We start from the raw sequence: 16163 nt of genomic DNA, 5'->3' as shown, positions 1-16163 counted from the left end.
TAACAGTTAAAAATACGGTAACGTATAACAATTTCGTTTGCCTAAATTTAGAGTTAAAGGTCCAGCCAAGATGTTAACGCTTGAAGAGTTCCACCCAAAAATGCAACTCCCGCTGTCCGGATTCCTCCACCCCTCCAGTGTCACATTTGGCACCTTTCAGGGGGGAGGGGAATACAGGTATTTGCTCTCACTTCCAGCGAAAGATCACCGCAGTATCCGCGGCTATCTACGCCATGTCCGGCCCCTCCTCTCCAACGCCCCCCCCCCCCCCCTCCCCCCCCCCTGTTGTCTTCTCAGAGAGACACACAGGTCCCAGAAGACAGCAGGGACTGCTCAGAAAATGCAGTGCGAATTGCACATGCGCAGTAGGGAGCGAGGCTATGAAGCCGCAAGGCTTCACTTCCTGATTCCCTTACTAGCAATGCCATCGCCTCCACTCGGAGCTGAGGGGACGGTCGGCTTCGGGTCAAGACATCGCGGGCGCCCTGGACAGGTAAGTGTCCTTATTTTAAAAGTCAGCAGCTGCAGTATTTGTAGCTGCTGACTTTTCTTTTTTTTTTTTTTTTTTTTTAGGCGGAACTCTGCTTTAAGTTTGTGTATTAATATGTATAATTGTGTTCTTAATTTCTTTCGATCAACCTGTTGTTTTGTTTGAAATGTTGATAAAATAAGACTGAACATATTATTTCATAAACATAATATTTTTTCATTGATAACTTCCTCCTATTTTTTAGTGACCTTAGTCGTCCAGTGGCTTGATGTAACTCAACTTGAGAAGAATGCAACTCTGCTCTTCCCAGAATGCATCAAAGTTAACACACGAGACAATGAGTACTTTTTCTCTATGTTCCTTAACATCAGTGAGACCTTCAAGCTGATGGAACAGCTAGCTAACATTGCCATGAGACAACTACTGGACAATGAAGGCTTCCTGGAAGACCGGAATCTGCCTAAACCTACACGACCACTCAAGAACATCTCTGCTCTGAAACGGTATGAGAAAGTCAAGACATACAGTACTGTGCAAAAGTTTTAGGCAGGTGTGAAAAAAATCCTGTAAATGAAGAATGCTTTCAGAAATAGAAGTGGTAATAGTTTGTGATGGACCCAGTAATTAAGAGGAGCATGTCCACCATATAAGCTTCCCTTGCCCAGTACCAGCACGATCCAAGATCCCTTAGCCCACCCATTCACTTGTCGAGACATCAGTGTAGGGTGGTAAGAAGCATAAGACTGTTTATTCAAACACAGGTACAAAGAGATATACACTCAGGGGACAACCCCCCCTTCTTTGCATAATGACTAAGGGCAGGTTAAAACTACATTCAGTAACAAGAGACACACAGACAGCCTTTAGGAAGGGCTGCAGGAGAAATTCCCCCCTCCCCTCTAGCAGCTAATAGATGACAGTGGTTTCATTAACTTTAATGCTAATCCACATAAGCATATACAGTGCCTTGCAAAAGTATTTACCCCCCTTACCTTTTTACCTATTTTGTTACATTACAGCCTTTAGTTCAATGTTTTTTTTAATCTGAATTGTATGTGATGGATCAGAACACAATAGTCTAAGTTGGTGAAGTAAAATTAAGAAATATATACATAAAACAATTTTTCAGAAATTAAAAAATGCTAATTGGCATGTGCGTATCTATTCACCCCCTTTGTTATGAAGCCCATCAAAAGCTCTGGTGCAACCAATTACCTTCCAAAGTCACATAATTAGTGAAATGATGTCCACCTGTGTGCCATCTAAGTGTCACATGATCTGTCATTACATGTACACACCTTTTTGAAAGGCCCCAGAGGCTGCAACACCTAAGCAAGAGGCACCACTGCCATGAAGACCAAGGAACTCTCCAAACAAGTAAGGGACAATGTTGTTGAGAAGTACAAGTCAGGGATAGGTTATAAAAAAAAATATCCAAATCTTTGATGATCCCTAGGAGCACCATCAAATCTATCATAACCGCTTTTATCATAAAGAACTTTTTGGCCATCAAAGGAAACGATATGTCTGGCGCAAACCCAACAAATCACATCACCCAAAAAACACCAGTGATACATGGTGGTGGCGGTATCATGCTGTGGGGATGTTTTTCAGCAGTCGGGACTGGGAAATTGGTCAGAGTTGAGGGAAAGATGGATGGTGCTAAATACAGGGATATTCTTGAGCAAAACCTGTACCACTCTGTGTGTGATTTGAGGCTAGGACGGAGGTTCACCTTCAGGACATTGACCCCAAACACACTGCTAAAGCAACACTTTAGTGGTTTAAGGGGAAACATGTACAGTGGGGATCGAAAGTTTGGGCACCCCAGGTAAAAATGTGTATTAATGTGCATAACGAAGCCAAGGAAAGATGGAAAAATCTCCAAATGGCATCAAATTACAGATGAGACATTCTTATAATATGTCAAAAAAAGTAAGATTTTATTTCCATCATTTACACTTTCAAAATTACAGAAAACAAAAAAATGGCGTCTGCAAAAGTTTGGGCACCCTGCAGAATTTATAGCATGCACTGCCCCCTTTGCAAAGCTGAGACCTGCCAGTGTCATGGATTGTTCTCAATCATCGTCTGGGAAGACCAGGTGATGTCAATCTCAAAGGTTTTAAATGGCCACACTCATCTGACCTTGCCCCAACAATCAGCACCATGGGTTCTTCTAAGCAGTTGTCTAGAAAACTGAAACTGAAAATAGTTGACGCTCACAAAGCTGGAGAAGGCTATAAGAAAATAGGAAAGCATTTTCAGATGTCAATATCCTCTGTTCGGAATGTAATTAAGAAATGGCAGTCATCAGGAACAGTGGAAGTTAAAGCAAGATCTGGAAGACCAAGAAAAATATCAGACAGAACAGCTCGCAGGATTGTGAGAAAAGCAATTCAAAATCCACGTTTGACTGCACGATCCCTCCAGAAAGATCTGACAGACATTGTAGTTGTGGTACACTATTCCACTATAAAGAGATACTTGTATAAATATGGTCTTCATGCAAGAGTCATCAGAAGAAAACGTCTTCTACGTCCTCACCACAAAAATCAGCGTTTGAACTTTGCAAATGAACATATAGACAAGCCTGAGGCATTTTGGAAACAAGTTCTGTTTACCGATGAGGTTAAAATAGAACTTTTTGGCCGGAATGAGCAAAGGTACGTTTGGAGAAGAAAGGGCATAGAATTTAATGAAAAGAACCTCTGTCCAACTGTTAAGCATGGGGGTGGATCAATCATGCTTTGGGGTTGTATTGCAGCCAGTGGCACAGGGAACATTTCACGAGTAGAAGGAAAAATGGATTCAATAAAATTTCAGCAAATTTTGGATGGTAACTTGATGCCATCTGTGAAAAAGCTGAAGTTAAAGAGAGGATGGCTTCTACAAATGGATAATGATCCTAAACACACCTCAAAATCCATGGGGGATTACATCAAGAGGCGTAAACTGAAGGTTTTGCCATGGCCTTCACAATCTCCTGACCTCAACATTATTGAAAATCTGTGGATAGACCTTTAAAAGAGCAGTGCATGACAGACAGCCCAGAAATCTCAAAGAACTGGAAGACTTTTGTAAGGAAGAATGGGCAAAAATACCTCAAACAAGAATTGAAAGACTCTTGGCTGGCTACAAAAAGTGTTTACAAGCTGTTATACTTGCCAAAGGGGGCAGTACAAGATATTAACTCTGCAGGGTGCCCAAACTTTTACAGAGGCCATTTTTTTGCTTTCTGTAATTTTGAAAGTGTAAATGATGGAAATAAAATCTAACTTTTTTTGACATATAAGAATGTCTAATCTGTAATTTGATGCCATTTGGAGATTTTTCCATCTTTCCTTGGCTTCGTTATGCACATTAATACACATTTTTACCTGGGGTGCCCAAACTTTCGATCCCCACTGTAAATGTGTTGGAATGGCCTAGTCAAAGCCCAGACCTCAATCCAATAGAAAATCTGTGGTCAGACTTAAAGATTGCTCTTCACAAGAGCAAACCATCCAACTTGAAGGAGCTGGAGCAGTTTTGCAAGGAGGAATGGGCAAAAATCCCAGTGGTAAGATGTGGCAAGCCCATAGAGACTTATCCAAAGTGACTTGGAGCTGTGATAGCCGCAAAAGGTGGCTCTACAAAGCATTGACTTTAGGGGGTGAATAGTTATGCACATTGACTTTTTTCTGTTTTTTTGTCCTATTTGTTGTTTGCTTCACAAGAAAAAAAAAAACATCTTCAAAGTTGTGGGTATGTTCTGTAAATGAAATGATGCAAATCCTGAAACAATCCATGTTAATTCCAGATTGTGAGGCAATAAAACACGAAAAATACCAAGGGGGATGAATAATTTTGCAAGGCACTGTATGTTCCATAATAGTTTGCTCCCAAGGCAGACAGGAACAATAGAATACAGCCACTTAACAATAAACACATCATAACCCCCACCCCACCCCACCTCAAAATATCTAGCAATGGTCTATGAGAAACTCCTACAATATTCTAGCAGTCTGAAAGGTGGAATTATTTCTCTTCATATATTTCTTGGGGGAGATTGTTCATAAATATTACTGTCCTAAGTGAAAGAGCCCCTTCATGCTTTCAGCACAAACCACACATATAGAACCCAGGATAACTGATAAAACGAAATGCTGTGTCCAGTGTGGTTGTACTGGGAGTCTGGTTAGTGCAGACCCGACTGGGGTTCTCGGTCAACCTGTGCCCCTAACAGACACAGGGTAACTTACACATAAGAGGGGCCGAGGGGGCTAGAAATTGGATTTCCCGAGCTCTCTAAGGTAAGCTGGGTGCCACAAGGCTCCCGTCACATTTATTTTTATCAGTTAACAAAATGGAAAGTAAATGAACAGTAGAGAAATTCAAATCAAATCAATATTTGGTGTGACCAACCTTTGCCTTCAAAACCTCTTCAATTCTACGTTCACTTGTATACGGTTTTTGAAGGTGCTCAGCAGGTAGTTTGTTCCAAATTTCTTGGAGAACCAACCACAGATCTTCTGTGGATGTAGGTGCCTCAAATCCTTCTGTCTTTTCGTGTAATTCCAGACAGACTCAATGAAGTTGAGATCAGGGCTCTGTGGGGGCCAAACCATCATTTCCAGGACTACTTGTTCTTCTTTCCACTGAAGATAGTCCTTAATGTGGCTGTATGTTTGGGGTCTCTGTTGTTGAATACATTTGAGGCCAGTCACACACCTCCCTAATGCTATGGCATGATGTAGAAGTATCTGTCTGTATTTTTCAGCATTGAGAACACCATTGATCCTGACCAAATAATTTCATTTGCAGAAATGCAGCCCCAAATTTGCAAGGAGCCTCCACCATGCTTCACTGTTGCCTGCAATACACTCTCCACCCCTTCAGCGAACAAATTGCCTCCAGCTACAGACAAATATTTCACATTTCGACAGTCCAGAGCATCTGCTGCCATTTTTTCTGCACACCAGTTCCTATGTTTTTGTGCATAGGGCATGGAAACAAGGCTAAGCGACTCAACTATGAACGAAAACATAGGAACTGGGTTTCAGAAAAATGGCAGGTGTTCTGGACTAATGAGCCAGCTCTCCATATTCTTTTGTATCTGTCACAAGTGATTTAGAGGACACTTGGAGCCTGTGCACCGACATTTGTAGACCTCGAATTTGGATTTACTGGATGTGAGCGTTGCTTTTTTTGCTCATTTCCACCCTTTGTCATTCATTGCTGGAAGCTAGGTGAAACTGGTTAAAAGAGAACTGAAAGCAACCAAATCAGGACATAATGTGTATGACATAATCACAGTTTTCTTACACAAAACCACTCTATGTACTTAAGGGAAGTAGTGTGTAACTCCAGTTAGCACCCAAGTCCTCCATGGTACTGAATGTCATCCAACCTGAGTTTCCTTTGCTGCAGATGACATTTACAGGTCTCCCCCACCCTCAAGCTTTTAACTGGACGGTGAAAGGAAAACCAGCAAATTGATTAGCTCATCCCTCTGTTACTCAGCTGTCTCCTCCTATCAGCATATTCATGGCACTGCAGCATACAGTAACTGTTTGGCTCCTTGTGCTGCTTTTTCTTTTCCCTATTCTGAGCTCAGCTGCCCTAGGACTTTAGGCGACTGATATTAATAAATACGTGGCTATAAGTTATCAGTTTCCTTTGTCTACTCCATGCTTTAGGCTGTCTTCCTTTTGTACCCAAATAATGTCTAATGTCAGAGAAATAAACAAACACAATGGGGTTATTACTCTACAGCAGCTGTGACATGATATTGTGTGTGTTGTGGAACTGGTGTGTGGAGCTGAGCAGGCAGTATTTACTATTACCTTTTTAGACTTGTATGAGAAAAAAAATTTACCAGAAATGTATATTTTGTTTTTTTTTTAAACCAGCCATGCATATATGGATAATGATATATTATAATGTACTATTTTCTGGATAATAGTGCCACTTTACATAATAACAGCTTTTTGTAATATACCTGATGTATTTAAATATTTTTTTCAAGCCACACTTTATTTTGCTCACTTTTCTGCATCGATTACTTTTCCTATATCTTGAATATCTAGGTAATGTCTTGTGTCTCTTCTCCAGAGATTTAGATGCCAGAGCAAAGAATGAACAATACCGATCAACTTTCCGACTGCCAAAAGATGAGAGGCTGGATGGACACACAGACTGCACTCTGTGGACGCCATTTACCAAGATGCACATACCCGGTCAAATGTTTGTGTCTAATAACTACATCTGTTTTGCCAGCAAGGAGGAGGAAGCTTGCCATCTAATCATACCACTTCGTGAGGTGAGTTTACGATTGTGACCAATGATCCTTTTGCTCCCTCTGTTAACTTATATGGGCAATAACAGTCACCAAGAATAGCAGGCCACATTATTAGTAGGCAGACCATTTACAATTGTCCAGTCAGCAGGTGAGGGTTGTGCTAAAGCTTCAGTGGGGTTTGAGAATCTGTCTATGCTGCCTAGATCACAAGTCTGATTGAATGGAATAAAAAATCCTTGCCAGATAAAACAAATTATGTGTGAAGGTCAACTATTTATTAAGGGCTTATACACACAGGTGCTTTTTGGTGTACAAATCTTAAATTTCAGTTGTATTTCTACGACTGCTGCTCAAAGCCGACCATAGTAATGAAATTCTGCGCCTGTGTGCAAGTAGAAGGGTTACCCAATGTACAGTCACATACAATCATTCATTACTATGGTCAGCCGTACGCCACAGGTTTGTATCCCATACAAATTGTACAAACATATACACCGTCAATACAGTAGGTGAAGAACAAGACACACAGATATACCACAACAGTACAAGAAATACCAGCTGCTAGGGCTGCAACTAAGGGTCCTTTCACACTGGGGCGGTTTGCAGGCGCTATTGCGCTAATAATAGCGCCTGCAAACCGACCCGAAAGTGCTGCTGCTTTAATTCAAGTGTGAAAGCCCCGAGGGCTTTCACACTGGAGCGGTGCACTAGCAGGACGGGAAAAAAAGTCCTGCTAGCAGCATCTTCGGAGCGGTGAAGGAGCGGAGTGTATACCGCTCCTTCACCGCTCCTGCCCATTGAAATCAGTGGGACGGCGCGGCTATACCGCAGGCAAAGCGCCTCTGCAGAGGCGCTTTGCGGTGGTTTTAACGCTTTCTCGGCCGCTAGCAGGGGGTAAAACCACCCCGCTATCGGCCGAATACCGACGGTAAAGCGCCGCTTACAATAGCTTTACCGCCGACAACGCCCCAGTGTGAAAGGGGCCAAACAATTTTTTTTCGTAATCAATTAGTTGGCCGATTATTGTTTCGATTAATCTGTTAATAACCTTAAAAAAAAAGTGTGGTGTATAATTTAGTTAATATGTAAAGTTTAATAAAAAAGTCAATTCATTCTTAAATATCTCTAGGCAGTGGTAAATATAAACAACCAACTATATGGTTAGGGAGAAAAATATCGAATCCACTCTGAGAATAACAGACAGAAGAGATATACTGTATATATGCTATTAGAGGAGATATACTGTATATACTATTAGAAGAGACATACTGTCTTTTGGCCAATTTGTTGTTGGGCAGATTAAAAATCACAAATTGCTGCAAAAATGTAGTACATGATTTACTGCAGCTTCTCCATTGAAGTATATTGAACCAAAAAAGCACCATTTTGCATTAGAAAAAATACAAATACGCAGCGGCTTAAAAAAGCATAAATGTGAACGTGTCCCATAGGAAACCGTGTTAAATGAACTGTGGTGCGTTTCTGCAAAAAACACACAGATGTGAACCAGGTCTAAGACTTTTAGTAACATAATGGGGTTAAAAAAATCTAAAATGAGCCCTTTATAGTACAAAAAAAGCAGATAATCACTACTGTAAGGGGTTCACTTTTTTACTGTAGAGCTGTGAAAGTAATATTTACAGTAGCGATTATTTGCTCTTTTTGTACTATAAAGGGCTCATTTTAGTTTTTTTTAACCCCATTATGTTACTGGCCGATTAATCGATTATGAAAATAGTAATCGATTAATTTCATAATCGATTAGTTGTCGATTAATTGATTAGTTGTTTCAGCCCTGCCGGCCACACATGGCCTGACCAGTTACCTTTCACACATACGGACTGTTTGTCCATTTTTCATCCATCCGTTGACATATAAAAAACAGGCATCATAGCATCTCTATGGAAAAAAGGTTGATCATCCGTTTACATCAACATCTGTTTTCTTGAAACCGTTCACTTCAAAGCCCTATTTTTGCTCCATTAAAAAAAAAATGTGACGGACGAAAAACAGATGTAAATGGACAAACGGTCCATTTTAGCATTGGTAGTGGATGTAAAAAAACAAATGCAGAAACTGATGAAAAACTGTTGTAAACTTAATTCGATTTTTCTTTGATAAAACATGAACTGATGAAGAGAACGGTCTGCATGTGTGAAAGGGGCCTTACACTGAACAATCAGATCTAATAACTAAATAAAAGTGCCCCTTAAGCCCAGTACACATGGGCCAAATGTAGCACTGGCCAGTTCAATAGAAACTGTCCGACATTCGGCCCGTGTTTAGTGCAGCTGGTCTCACACAAACCAGCATGGTCTCACGGAAAGGGGCATGACCGAAACTGTCTGAGAGCGCTGACCGAAGTGTTCTGTCGTACCGTCCCCCTGTCAGAACACAATAGAACAGCAGGGGAGATTGCTGTACTAACATTGCATAGTTAGTACAGCGGCTCCCACCCGAGCTGTTAGTTTTTTTTTTTCCGTTCAGCCCACTGGGTTGAACGAAAAATAAATAGTAGTGTGTACTAGGCTTTAATACAAACAAAAAACACCCTCTCCCTCCATCCCTTTTGGCAGTAAGGCTCAGTTGGCACGTGATGGATTGGTAGCAATGTATACAGTAAATGCATTCCCGATCAAGACGAAGAGTTTAGAAAGAGCTAAAAGCAGTCTCCCCCACTCTTGTAAATACAGGGAGGGATAGAAAACCATAACCACCAGTTGTTCTAAACCAAAATGAAGAGGTCCCCGATATAATATCATTTAAGTAAATAGTCAACAAACACCTAGGGTCCAAACAAGGTTAGCAAACAAGGGGCACCCTGCAAAAGAGGTCCAGGACTGTTCATAAACCGGAGCAAATTGAAAACTATCAGCAGTAGTAGATGGGGATGATAACCATGCCTGCCACACATTATCAAACTTTTTTCGAGACAGCTAAGCGGGTTTATAATAGGGAATCATGGAACTGACCAGGCCTTTCCAGAAAGACTGTGGGAGCTGTAGCTTTTTTCTAGTGTTGAATGATGGCCTTGCATGCATACAAGAATATGAGGAATAGTGCCCCATCGTTGGGAGGAATGGTGCCCCATTGTTGGTGGAAGTGGGAGAAATGGCGCCCCCTCATTGTCAGTTGGCAGAATAGTGTCTTGTATCAGTGGGAGTAATAATGACCCAAGGGCCGGCTAAAGACAAGCAAAGGGCCACATCTGGCCCCCGGGTATCCGTTTGAAGACCACTGTCCTAAAAAATAGACTTTTTCAGTACTTAAAAAGGTGAAGGACAGCAATAAGGATTGGAGCTGCATATAATCACTGTGAAATGCCAAACACTACTAGATCAACAGAAAAAGGAATTTTAAACATCTCTTGTTTGGCATGGAAGCAATATCCTGAAGTTATTTACATTCATATCCTTAGATGTGCTTAGTCTGCAGAATTGTAAGTAATGAAAAATTTGTTAGACTAGAATATAGCAATATAGACATTTTATGTATGCATCTCCCCCATCCAAATTTTTCTATACTCTTTTTTTTTTTTTTGAGAAATTTTGTTTTAGTGGGCATTCGGCTTCCTACAATAGTTTTGCAATAATCAAGCATTGAAAAGGATTTTTTTTTCTCATGGCAGTGTTTACCAAAGTGAAGCATTCACCATCAGTGCTAGTTTTGGTCATTGCAAATTATAGTATTAGTAGCTTGAACTTCTGAGAGATAGATGACACAGTTATAGCGGTGTCTGCAGACTGACGGTTTACTGGGAGTGCTATCTGTGAGAATATAAGGTGACATTAGTGATAATTGCCTGTACTTGGCAGACAGTAAACGGTGTGAACATAATATAAAGTAAAATTTCCTCAGGCCCCGTTCACATCTGGTGTTTTGCGATCTCAGGCAGAATCGCAGCGAATAATGGAAAAACGCATGTTTGGGTGCCATTCATTTTACAATGGCACCTTATAACCCGGTGGGGTTTTGCTGCTATTCTCATGCAGTAAATCATGGCAAACGACATTGTGTGAAACTTGTCCCCCAAAAGAAGTTCCTGCTCCTTTGTGAGCGACAAGCTTTGCGTGACGCTGTTTGCCATGATTGCAGCATGATTTATCACGCGATAATTGCGGCAAAACTGCACCACATTTAAGTGCTATTAAAAATTAATGCAGTTCTGTCTGAGATCCCCAAACATCAGCTGTGAACGGGCCTGCGAAATCTTGAGTGGGGTAGGATGAAGAAGTCCATGCTGGACGAGGGTTCGTATCCCAACGCACCAAAGGCCACTGAAATAAAATGTAACCTTTATTTCAGTAATCTAAAAGTATGTTTCATGACCTTAAATGTCAATTCCTATAGGGTGAGGTAAAAATAAATATATTATACTTGTTTTAAGTACCTCCAAGTAACATAAATCTATATATTGTAGATGTCAACTTGTATAGCAAACAATCAATATGTATGGGACACAATGATCTCAATATCGCCCCTCTCTATGGTACTATCATATTTTCTTGCTCACCGCTTTATTATTTTCTTTTTTTTTTTTTAAAGATATTTTTTATTGGTTTAGATTGAAAACAAACCAACAAACACAAAAAAAAAAAACATACAGAAGAAAAGAAAACAAAAAAAACAAAAGCATCTGGCAATCAGGTCATACAGAAATAGGAGCCGAAATGCCACCTATTTTAGCATATAGATGTAAGCAGAAATCATTGCATAGGGCTTGAGATAATTATAGTAATAAGGGATATAGACATAGTGAAATGGCATAACAGTAATAAAGGACCAGGTATCAAAAAAAATTCCTGGGGCGCGGCCCATCAATGGTCAATCAAGTACATCAAAATCAGGGTTAAGAAAGGGTTAACGGACTAGCCAACCATTTACCCCCTATTTTATGAAAAGTTTTATTCCGTTTCCGGATTTCAAAAGTCAGTTTGTACAGTGGAATAGAATCATTAATAAGTTTTAACCAGAGGGATTTCAGAGAGGTCTGTGCACCCTTCCAGGACAGTAAGATAGACTTTTTAACATAAAAATAAAGTATGCGGAGCAGTCTCTTAGCATGGGGCGGTATATGTAGGTCACCAAAAACGCCCAACAGGCAATTTTTGGGGTGAATTATGTTGGGGAGGCCCAACACTGTCGAGATGAAAGCACCCACTTCCTCCCAGAAGTCCCAAACTATCGGGCACGACCAGAAGCAGTGTAGGAAGTCAGCCTCTTGGCCACAGCCACGGAAACAGATAGCCGAGGGCAAGAGACCCATTCTATGTAGTCTAGCTGGAGTAAGGTGGGTCTGATGGAAAATTTTTACCTGAATGATACAGTCTCGGGAAGCAATAACAGTTTTATACGTATCACTAAATTCTGACCAGTCCTCATCTACCATGGAAATATCCATCGATGTTCACTTTACTTGTGCTTTATGAAACCTAGGGTTAAAGTCAGACATTAAGGCTGCCTAGTAAGTGGATACAAGTTTAGTGGGGTCTGGCTGCCTAAGCATTTTTTCCAACGGGGACAGGTCAGTGGGATCATCCAAGGAACCAAATTGGGCATGTATAGCATGTCTTAGCTGGTAGTAGTAAAATAAATACCATTTTGGTAGGTCAAAGTCCAAACATAGCTGTGAAAAAGTTTTAAAGCCCTGGGCGTTGTACAGGTGGCATAAATATTTAACCCCTTTGGAATACCAACGGCTGGCATCCGGAAGGGAGCACAACTCCTGCAGGTTAGGGTTAAACCACAGGGGGGGTTGTTAGGGGACTTCAGCCAAGAGTGTTTTAGAAATCTTTTTAGTAATAAATTTGAATAATGAAAGTGAAGTGGAGAGTATGGAGGTACCGGGGCGGTCGGGGACCCGGCCTCTATAAATTATATTATGTAGGGTTTCCAGGGAAGATGTGATGGCCCCCTCCGTGGATGTACAGGCATTAGCCGGAACTGGGCACAGCCAATCATGTATGTGCACCAGCTGGGATGCCAAATAGTATAGAAAAAAATTAGGAAATGCTAGGCCTGCCAAATGAGCTGGTAACCTCAGTGTTTCGAATGCCACCTTGGGGGATCCGCCCTTCCACAGCAAAGTAGTACATATCGTATCAATGCGTTTGAAGATAGCTTTAGGTATTTTACATGGGGAGTTAGAAAAGATATAGAGCAATCTTGGTAAGTAAATCGTCTTAAGAATATTGGCCCTTCCCATGAGGTCCAAAGGTAAATCTATCCACTGTTTAGTCTGTTCCTGAAGGCGGACCAACAAGGGATCTAGATTATTGGTAACATATAAAGATAAGGGGGTCTGAATCAAAACTCCTAGATATCTAAAGGAGGACACCGTTTGGAAGCCGGGTGAATCTGGAGAGGGTCCACCACATCCAAGGGAAAGAGACTGGACTTGTCCCAGTTAACCCGGAATCCAGAGTAGTCCCCAAAGGTAGTGACCTCCTCCAACAAGGCCCATAGTGACTCAGTCGTATCAGCCAGATACACCAATGTGTCATCCGCATAAAGTGAAATGCGCTCCTCTATATTAGCATTCGGAAGTCATTTAATTAAGGGGGAGGAGCGAATGCGAATTGCAAGCAGCTCCATAGCCAGGGTAAACAACAGGGGCGACAATGGGCACTACTGTCGTGTGCCCCTAGTGATCGGGAAGGGATCAGTGATAGAGGAATTGACCCGAACCCGAGCCACCGGGGAGGTATAAAGAAGTTTAATCAATGCTACAACACGGGGGGCCAAATCCATACTTCTGTAACACTCGGAAAAGGTATGGCCACTCCACACTATCAAATGCTTTACAGGTGTCCAAGGACACTATGGCGCGGGTTGGGGGGACAGTCGTGTGAATATTGCAGATTGTGAAACAACCTGCGAATGTTCATTCTAGTAGACCTGCCGGGTATAAAGCCTCCCTGGTCGCTATTGACCAGGGATGCGACTACATTATTCAAACGATTTGCTAATATTTTGGGCAGAATCTTAACGTCCACATTGATAAGAGAAATTGGACGGTAAGATTCACAATTAAGTGGGTCCTTTCGGGGTTTTAATAGGAGTATTATCAGGGCCTCCCTCATCATTGGGGGGAGGATCCCAACATCTAGGGCTTTGTTATATGTCCGCAAAAGAAACGGGGACAAGAGATCTTTGGATTTGGCATACCACTCAGTTGGGAATCCGTCAGGTCCAGGAGTCTTATGCGCAGGCATTTGGGAAATTGCTGTAAAAATCTCCTCAGCTGAGATAGGTGCCTCCAGCATATCACGTCACTCATCTGATAAGGAGGGAAGAGATATGTCAGCTAAGTAGTCAGTCAACTGAGATTCATCATAGTCCGCTCTAGAGGTATACAGCTTTTTGTAAAAACATAAAGAGGAATCTAAGATATCCCTGGGTTATCGCTAACGGTACCTTGGGCAGTAATGATACGTGGTATGGAAATGGGGGAATAATCAGGTCTGGTCACATATGCCAAGAGACGTCCGGCTTTATTACCATGTTCAAACGATTTCTGAGAAACATGCAACATGCAACATGCGCTTGTGTGTGAGATCTAGCGGACGGAGTTCATACTCCCTGTGGCTCTGTAACCATGCCTCTCTAGTGTCAGAGGCAGGGTTAGAGGCATAGGCAGACTCTGCGCACACCATAACAGTCTCAAGTTCCTTAGTAAGTATCTGATTATTTTTCCGTAAGATCCCCATGATAGACATAAAGGTGCCCCTCAGAGTAGTCTTGAATGCGTCCCATTCTATGGAGGGGTCTACTTTACCCAGATTATCTTTCCAGTAATTATAAATGCCTGTCTTACATTCCCCTTGCACTACCTCGTCCTCCAACCAGTATGAGTTTAGACGCCACAGGGCAGGTCCCGAACCTGGGAGGAGGAGGAGGTTCACAGAGAGAGGGGCATGATCTAAAACTCCTCTGGGCAAATATGAAACGGCGGAAACCACAGGAAGGGTCTCCGCTGGAGCAAACGCCAAGTCTAGTCTAGACATGGTATGAAAAGAATCCCAATGGCAGGAAAAGTGGCACTCATCTGGATGTTTCCAACGCCACACCTCTGTTAGGCCGTGCACCTGAACCCAGTCCACAAATGAGGGAAAGGACCTACCTCCCCCTTCCAGATGGTCCATTGCTGGATCCAAGACCGCATTAAAATCTCCCACATATAGCAGCAGGGGGCCAGGGGGTCTATTCAGTAGTTTGAGTGACAATTTGGAGAGTACCTCTACTGAAAAAGGGGGGGGGGGGAATATAAATGTTCACAGTGTACAGTGGAACTCTGTGAAGTAAGAACAATAAACCTCCCTTCCGGGTCTGTTTTAACTTTTATCATCTCAGCTGGGAGAGATTTGGCCAGTAGGATAGATACCCCCCTGGAATAGTTAGTGTAAGTAGCATGGTATGAATTAGATAGCCACGGACATTTTAGGGCCCTTGTCTTAGAGCCCGTAAGGTGAGTCTCCTGGAGGCATATAATATGAGGATGACATTTTTTTAACACAGAAAAAACCAAGGATCTTTTCTGAGGTGCGTTCAGACCTCTAGTATTCCATGAGACTATCCTTAGGGGCTTTGCCATAATAGAATATATAATAATGAGTAAGCACAGGTAAACACTTGAGCCAATACATACATGACCAGACAGGTGCGCCACCTGAAGCACATACAAGCACACAAGCAAAAAAAGTGCCTGGATCTGCCAGCAGGGTAATACAATCCAAAATTAGAAGAAAAAAATAAAAAACTGAAGAAATAACAATCCGCCATAGGCAGTAACCTGAGAAAAAAAGTCTCTTGAGTAAAAGTTGCAGCGATGAGCTGGAAGAGGGATAAAACATAAAAAAACATAAAAAAAAAGCACCAGCACAGTCCCTGAAAACCCCTTGCCCCCCACCCTGCTCGGCCACCCCAAACTTAGCGAGCTTCGGATCCCAAACTGGAAGACCTTCCTAACAATAAAATCGTGGAGGTCAAAAACTGTTCCGTGGCCTCGCCACAAATCGGTAGGAGGGTAACGTGAGATTGGGTGAGGCTCTCAACTGTTGAAAAAAAAAAAATGTTAGCATGTCCTGGTGTAAAATGCATGGCCTAGTCGTCCATGTGGAAGAATAGTGAAAAATCCGATGGCCTTCACTCCAGACAGGTCAGGATGGCAAACAGTACAAGTGCAGGAGAAAATTTAATGATGAAGGCCGCAAAGGCACTGAGTTATACAGGGGTGCACGGGGATCTGAATTAAGGCAACCGGTAGGTGTCATCATAGATTAATGGTAACTTCAATAATCTCTGTGTCTGTGGACTGCTCCATATTGATCATTCAGCCACACCATAGCTTCCTTAGGACTGGTGTAGAAGTGGGCCCTGCCATCGTGAATA

At 42.0% G+C, this 16163-nt stretch overlaps 1 protein-coding gene across 3 annotated transcripts in view; it reads left to right on the top strand.

Annotated features, from left to right (window-relative positions):
- The window catches only part of TBC1D9B (TBC1 domain family member 9B), a 175465-nt gene that overhangs the window by 96523 nt on the left and 62779 nt on the right, over nt 1–16163 (top strand). For all 3 annotated transcript variants that reach the window (XM_073621063.1, XM_073621062.1, XM_073621064.1), the window contains exons 5-6: nt 735–993; nt 6587–6794. In XM_073621063.1, the coding sequence (XP_073477164.1) occupies nt 735–993; nt 6587–6794 (467 nt within the window). The remainder of the gene's footprint in view (nt 1–734; nt 994–6586; nt 6795–16163) is intronic.

This window comes from Aquarana catesbeiana, linkage group LG03 (assembly GCF_042186555.1).
Source record: "Aquarana catesbeiana isolate 2022-GZ linkage group LG03, ASM4218655v1, whole genome shotgun sequence".
Taxonomy (NCBI): Eukaryota; Metazoa; Chordata; class Amphibia; order Anura; family Ranidae; genus Aquarana; species Aquarana catesbeiana.
The sequence above is the reverse complement of the archived record's forward strand: the minus strand, read 5'-3'. Positions and strand labels throughout refer to the sequence as shown.